Below are 7,933 nucleotides of genomic sequence, written 5' to 3'. Positions count from 1 at the left end.
GGCCAAAGTGGAGTAATTCGTTTATGTTCAATATTCAGTTTATTAAAAAACATCTTTATTTTAAATGAAGTAAAAGGTGGTCCATTATCGCTAATAATTTTTTTTGGTATTTCATATACTGCGATTGTTTTCAGTAGAAAATCAATAAGAAGGTCAGCGGATATATTATTTATAAAATCGACAATCGGAAACTTTGATGTTTGGTCTAGGAGAACAACCAAATAAAATCCGTTTGGTAAAGGACCAAGGTAATCTATGCTAAGTGTGTCCCAAACTTCCGATAGTGTTGGTGTGAATAATAGTTCGGCTGGTGGATTTTGTTTACCAAGTGCTTGACAAATTGCACATTGTTTTATATATTGTTATACTTTAGTGTCTAGGCCAGAAAAGTAAACTTTCTGTCTAAGTTGTGCTTTGGTTTTGTCGAGTCCCATGTGACTATTATGCGCCAGTTGTATAACCGTAATCTCTAGTGATTTGGAATTATAATTCGATTTGCTTTTAGAATAATGTCTGATGTTTGATTTACTGTAAGTTCTTGGCTAATCTTACGGTAAGCAAGTAACTCTTTTTGAAACTTTCTTATTTCTGGAGGACAACTCGGATGTGTTATTTTATACCAGGTATTAGTGGCGACTAACTCTGTAAGTATTCGTACCATAGAATTGACTTTGGTTTCTCTTTGAATATCTAGTAGTGAAAGGGCTTTAGGACATGCGTATTCAGCAGTAAAGTTGACATATATATTTGGCTTTTCGTTGTCACAAAGGTCTACCGGGTGACGACTTAGAAAATCAAATATGTTATGTTTTCCTTGGACGTAGTGTAAAGCAAAAAAATATCCCTGTAATCGTAAAGTCATACGCTCAATGCAAAGTGGTACTGTAGCATTTGGGTTGTTTAAAACCTTCACAGTAGCTTCGTGATTGCTGTACATTTTAAAAGGGTGTCCAAACAAGTATGTCCTGTTGTGTCCGAAGGCGTATACTGTAGCTAAACATTCTCTTTCCAGCGTAGAGTAGCGTTGTTATACAGATGACAGCGCTTTTGAATTGTAAGATATGAGTTTAAAGTCTTGTTTATTTGGCGTGTTTTGTACAATCATTGCCGATATGCCAACAAGACTTTCTTTGTTGAGATCGAAGTATCTAACGCATGAGTCTGATGTCATGATGTTTTTCAGTTTATCGAACGCACGCTGGCACTTAAAGCTCCAGTTGCATGATGAATCTTTATTAAGAAGTTTTTGTAAAGGATAAGTAATTGTACTGTGGTGTAGAATGAAACGCTTAAAGTAATTCATAAGCCCGAGAAAGCTTTGGAGAGATTTAGTGTTTTCTGGTAAAGGCATGTTTTTGATATTATCATGTTTTTCAGGATCTGGTTGCATTCCTCCTTTTGAAAATATAAAACCAAAAAATTTGACTTTTTCTTTTCCAAATAAGCATTTTTCAAAATTTAGAGTTAAACCTCTCTGTTTTAATATTTCTAATACTTTGTTTAATATTGAATCGTGTTGTTTTGCATTTAAAGTTAACATTAAAACATCGTCAGCAATATTTAGAGTTCCTTCTATATCTTTCAAAACTTCTCGTGAAGCGTTTTGTAGTTCCTCCTGCGCAGAATTTACTCCAAAATTAAGTCTTGTGAAACGTTTAATTTGAGTTTCGAATTGAAAAGTAGTAATTGATCTCGATTCCGGCGCAAATTTAAGCTGGTGAATGCCTTCATTAAATCTAGTTTTGAGAAAACGGCTGAGTCTTTAGGTTTTAGTAAGTGCATTGATTATTGTATCACATAAAACAATATCCTGGTACACCTGATCTATGTTCAAAACAGCAAGCTTTCTTATATAAGACTATTCTAACCCTTGTTAACAATATAAAAGTAAAACAAAAGTTAAATTTGTTGCTGATCTTTACTATTTACACAATTTCTATTGCATATTGTTAGTTAGCATATATATATAATGTAACTGGAATTTGTATATGTGTAATTATATGTGTGTGTATATGTATACATGCACATGTGAATAGTGTATATATTGTGCTTGCTATATTCTATATTAATTTATTAGTGTAAATTCTATATTCATTTATATAATTGATTTATTCTAATAAATTTATATTCCATCTGTATTAGAAGTTTGTGTACTTATATAGCTTTATTCTTATATAGACTTATACTTAAAATACTCAATACAAATACTCATTATTACTAAATAATATTAGTGTATTTACCAATATCATAAAATTATATATCATATCATTAATATATATTTACTTTTATATTGCTTAATTACCCCTGCATATTTAAAAAAATGATTATTTATTTATCTGAACATATATTTTCAGTTATGACTATAATATAAAGTTTCTCTTTTTAACTTTGATTAAAATATTATTATAAAAAGGTAGTATATATAAATACTATATACATTATTAATATCTTGCACATAAAATTGACTTAAAACTGCAAATATAATCCATTAAATCATATACATTATCATTTCAGTTTTGCTTTATCATTTTAATTTGTTTGTCTATTATTTTATTTGCATTATCTCTATATGCTTAGAAACTTCTAATAGACTTAGATGTAATTCAAAAATATTAGTTTATCACTATATGATATTAAAACAATCCCGCAAACTTTGCAAAAAAAATTTATCTAAAAACCATAGAGTCATCCAATGTGACTGCTGCTTTTCTTGGATTCCCACAAAGTGCAATCTAATCAATGAGCACACACATAACATTATCCAATGATTCTTTAGAATGATATTGCTTTGACTGTATTTCCGAAAATATTCCATTTAGTACCCTTTCCGATTAAGAACTTAAACTTACACTTTCATGCAGGAATCTTCCATTAAAGCTATTAAAGTCACTTGAATCTCCTGCTCACCTAAAAAGTCTATATTTAGGTATGAATAATGTATATAACCCAACTATTAATTGTAAATATCTTGATGCTACTGAATTCAATAATTCTTTAAATCCTGATACTGATATATATCTTCATCTCATTATTGCTTCCTTACCACGACATATTAACAATCTCCGTAGCCTTATTAGCACTCTAAACACTTCCCCTATGGTGATAGGAACTACTGAATCAAATTTATATATAAAATACTCAAATATAACAGATAACTCCATAAAGGGATTCAACACTGAACATTGCCCTACTGAGTCAAAAAAAGGTGGGGCTCTTCTTTATCTAAGCTCTAATCTTAACTATGTAGTTCCTGATGATCTTACAATCTATGCCTCAAAATTTCTTGAATCAGTTTTTGTTGAAGCTATTAACCCTCATAAAACCAATACTTTAATTGGCTGCATATATCTTCATCCAACTTTAAGTCCAAAACAATTTATTGCAAACCACTTAACACCTTTACTTCAGAAATTATGTTATGAAAAAAAAAGCATTACATTATTAAGTGATTTCAACATGGACTTAATTAATTATAGAGAATCTCCTTTTTTTTCTAATTATCTCCAAACATTATGCTCTTGCTCGCTTCCTCCAACCATTATACTTTCAACACGTACAACTTCAAAAAACCAAAACTCTCATTGATAATATTTTTTATAAACTCCTATTCTCCTAAAACAATCTTTGGAAATCTAACAGTTTCTATTTTAGACCACATGACCCAGTTTCTCTGTATTCCTGGTATTACATAAAATAAAAAGAATATAAAAATCTCTAGAAGATGCTTTAAAAACTTCGATACTGACACCTTAATACAAGATATATCTAGTATAAACTGGGAGGTGCAAATGCAAGACGTCAATATAAATAAAAAAAATGATAAGTTTTTTAAATACATTTGAAAAAGTTCTCGACAGGCATGCTCTATACAAAGTTTTAGCAAAAAAACAAATTAAACTTAAATCTAAACCATAGATAACCGCTGGTATTCTTAAATCCATCTCAACCAAAAATGGAATTTATAAAAAATTTGTTAAATCAAATAATACTAATACAAGAATGTATTACATTTTCTTTTTCAACAACAACCTAAACAGCATTAAAGGAAATTGGAAAGAAAAAATAGAAATTATGAACATCAGACCTACTATATACAATAACTCTTTCAACCTCAAAATAAATGATAAAGTTACCTCTGATCCAACCATAATTGCTAATATTTGTAACAATTTCTTTGCTACTATCCATGAGATTCTAATAAACAAAAAAACTATCCTTAAATATGATTTTACAGACTTTGTAAAAAATTCTAATGAAAGTTCTTTTTTCTTTAAGTCAGTGACTGAAGTTTAGGTATTGAGTCTCATTATGAAACTTCAAAACAAAAAATTTCTGGGCCCAAACACCCTTTCCACATTTATTCTTAAGCTCATTCCAAACGTAATCTCAAAGCCACTATCCATAATTATGAATAACTCATTTAGAAATGGAGTTTTCCCAGATCTTCTTAAGATAACTAAAGTGACACCAATACATAAAAAAAGGTTCTCTACTGGATTACTCTAATTATCTCCCAATCTCTCTTCTCTCAAATATAAGCAAACTATTTGAGAAAGCTATGCGCAATAGACACAACAACTTTCTGGAGAAATTCAAGTGTCTTTATAAAAATCAGTATGGGTTTAGAAACAATCATTTAACAACTCATGCACTAATTGATAAAATCGAAAAAATTAGAACAGCTTTGAACAATAAATTGTTTGCATTTGGTGTTTTTGTTGATATCCAGAAAGCCTTTGATACAGTTGATCATTCCATTCTTATCAACAAGTTGGAGTACTACGGTATCAGAGGCACAACACTGCAATGGTTTTCTTCTTATCTTCAAAATAGAACACAATTTGTTTCTACTAATGAGATAGAATCTGAATTAATAGAATCAACAAATGGTGTCCCACAATGCTCTGTATTAGGACCATTACTTTTCCTTCTCTATATTAATGATCTTTCTGAAGTTTTCCACTGCTTACCAAAATACCTAAAAATTACTAAAATACCTTTCTGAAGTTTTCCACTATTTACCACTTTGCTGATGACACCAATCTGCTTTTAATAAACAAATCACTTAAAAAGATAAATAAAAATATAAATCATGACTTAGAAAATCTACTCCAGTGGCTTCTATCTAATAAATTATCACTTAATTCCAAAAAAACTGAAATTATTATCTTTAAATCAATTCAAACAAAAAATAAAAAGCACCTGAACTTCAGATTAAGTGGTCACAAAATAGATACTGTGAATTTATTCAATTATTTTGGTTTCAAAATTGATTCGAATTTAAGTTTTGATTCCCATCTTCAAGAATTAGCACTGAAAATAAGCAGGGCCAACGGTATGTTGGCGAAAGTTCGACATTATCTTAATCTTGAAACGCTTCTTAATATATATCATGTGGTTTTTGAGTCTCATTTTAGATATGCTTGTCAAATATGGGGACAAACCCAATCTCTAACACTTAAAAGATTACCTCACCTCCAAAATAAAGCCCCAAAACTAATCTATTTTCAGCACTTTAACCTTTCCCAAATATCCTCTACTACATACTTAAGTTAAAAGACCTTATTCAACACTTTATCTGTTTATTTGTTCGGAAACAGCAACATAAAACCTTACCTCCTCCATTTACTGATTTATTTACTTATAAAAAAAATACTCGTTCCCAACTTCGATCAGCTAAAAGCTTCAAATTACCTATACCTAAACATAGAACTGTTTGTGATGGACATGAATCGAATAAATATTAGAGCATATGGTCATGGAATCGTCTTTTCTCACAGTTAAAATCTCTCCCTACATTTTCCAAATTCAAAAACAGTGTATATAATTTTTGATTAAACAAGTATTCTTCCTAATTTCTATGCTACTCCACTGTTAACTATCTACTATCCATCTTAACCTTATTCACTTCAATGCTAGTCTATAACTACTAATAATTGATCTTTTCTAAAAGTCTTTTCTACTACTTTCTTCATTTCAATGCTGATTTATTACTACTAATACTTGTCTTTCTTAACTTTTTCTCAAATTACTATCACTATTCTATTTCCAACTCTCACTATTGTAAATATTGCTATTTTCTAATATTGTTATTATTATTATTGTTGCTATTGTTGTTATTATTATTAATATTATTATTTTTATCATTACTTTTATTATTATTATTAAAAATAGAATTGTTATCTTTATCATTTGTATTATTATTATTATTATTACCAATAACTGGAGTTTTTATTATTATTGCCTATTATTATTACCAATACTTATATTACTACATTATTTACAATGCTGCTACTGTATATTATTATAATCTACTTCTCTTTTATTGTTACATTTTAATTAGGTATATAAAAGTCTTTTATTCTAGATAGATGTATAAAGAAATCTGAATTATGTTCTAAATTATCAAACTTCTTTCTTAATTATTATTCTAAAAGTTTTTCGTTTAATAAGTATTGTACTGTTTTACGTTGTTTTTTTTTTGTGTGTTTATTTTTTGTGTTGTTTTTTTTTGTATTTTTTGTTTTTTTAGTTTGGTGTTTTAGTTTCTTATTATGGTATTTACTTAAAATTGGTACTTGTACAATATGTAAATATTCCATGAAGTGTAAAATCTATTTTAGAATACATTTAATTTAAATTTTATAATAACATCGTCTAGGTTTGGAGTTGGGAAACGCGTTCTTCCAATAACTTTGTTAGTGGCTAGCATGTCTACGCAAATCCTTTGGTTACCGTCATTTTTTGGAACAATTACCATTGGACTTGGTGTAGCTTCGTCCATTACCGTTTCAATTATTCCTGCTGCTTTAAGCTTTGTAAGTTCATGTTAAACTTTTTCTCTAAGTACAAAAGGAATTCTCCTTTCTCTTTGTGCGACTTGTGGTATACTTTCATTTATTTTCAACTTAACTTGGTAGTTAGAAAGTTTTCCTATTTTACCGCTAAAAACAGAACTTTTGTATAGTTTATAAGTGGTTGTAATCGTTTTGAAACGTTTAGAAGGAGGGTATTGTTTAATTTGCTAATGTTCTGCATGGAATGGCAAATTCTTTATTTGCTGTCGCCATACTTATTTTGTATTGTCTTTTGTTTGTTTAAACGTTTCTTATTGACGTCAGTATGTACGAGAGCTTTATTCAATTGTATTAAACCGAGTAATTTGGTGTCGTTTACAGATAATAGATTTTTGTAGTGCATTTTAATCACGTGGAATGTAAAATGAAGAAATTTTTTTTGACTTTCTATCACGCCATTGATTTGCCTTTCAATTTTAAGTATAGATCTTTGGTATTTCTCTCGAGGTGTTGTTGTATTCTGTTTTTTTTGTTTTTTACTTTTACAGACTGTTGCAAAATGTCCAATTTTTCTGCAGTAGTTGCAAATTTTCCATAATGCTTAACATGTTTTAGTGTGAGGGAATTCAGTTCCGCATCGATAACAAATTTCTTTCAGCGACTTATTTATAAGCTCATGTGTTTCTTTACTGATTAGTGGTAAGTTTGTTTTCTTGACTATACTTACTTCACTTTGTTTATTCGTTTCTTTTTCCAGTTCTTCTATTTGATTGTCCATCAGTTCGAATGTTTTTGCAGTAGCTAAGAATCTTGTAAAGTTTTGTTAGGATTTTGAAAACTGTATTTACAAAGTTTTGAAATGTATTTACTAAGCTCAATTTGTTGTTTAATTTCTTTATTTTTATTGACAAACTTGCATTTAAGAGCTTGTTCATGTAAACGAACGAAAAACTGCTGAGTGGTTTCATCTTTACGTTGATCCATTTTACGGAAGATAAAACTTCATAGCTTGGGTTTACTTGGGGTTTGAAGTGTTCATTAAATACCTTTGACAGCTTGCTGGTATGTGATCAGCGTATCTTGCGGTATAATGTTTTCAAAAATTTCGTAAGCGTTATCTCCAATTAAAGTAAGAA

General features: G+C 29.3%; 1 protein-coding gene across 1 annotated transcript; it reads right to left on the bottom strand.

The window, feature by feature from the left end:
• Window positions 1-1,027: 1,027 nt before the first annotated feature.
• Window positions 1,028-1,540, bottom strand: LOC136086061 (uncharacterized). The gene has a single exon (XM_065808328.1). The coding sequence runs from the start codon at window positions 1,538-1,540 to the stop codon at window positions 1,028-1,030; it is 513 nt and encodes a 170-aa protein (XP_065664400.1).
• Between the last annotated feature and the right edge of the window lie 6,393 nt (window positions 1,541-7,933).

Source organism: Hydra vulgaris, chromosome 10 (genome assembly GCF_038396675.1).
Source record: "Hydra vulgaris chromosome 10, alternate assembly HydraT2T_AEP".
Classification (NCBI taxonomy): domain Eukaryota; kingdom Metazoa; phylum Cnidaria; class Hydrozoa; order Anthoathecata; family Hydridae; genus Hydra; species Hydra vulgaris.
The sequence above is the reverse complement of the archived record's forward strand: the minus strand, read 5'-3'. Positions and strand labels throughout refer to the sequence as shown.

Coding starts and splice junctions, on each gene's coding strand:
- LOC136086061 (XM_065808328.1), bottom strand. CDS start 1,540: ATGTTAACTTTAAATGCAAAACAACACGATTCAATATTAAACAAAGTA.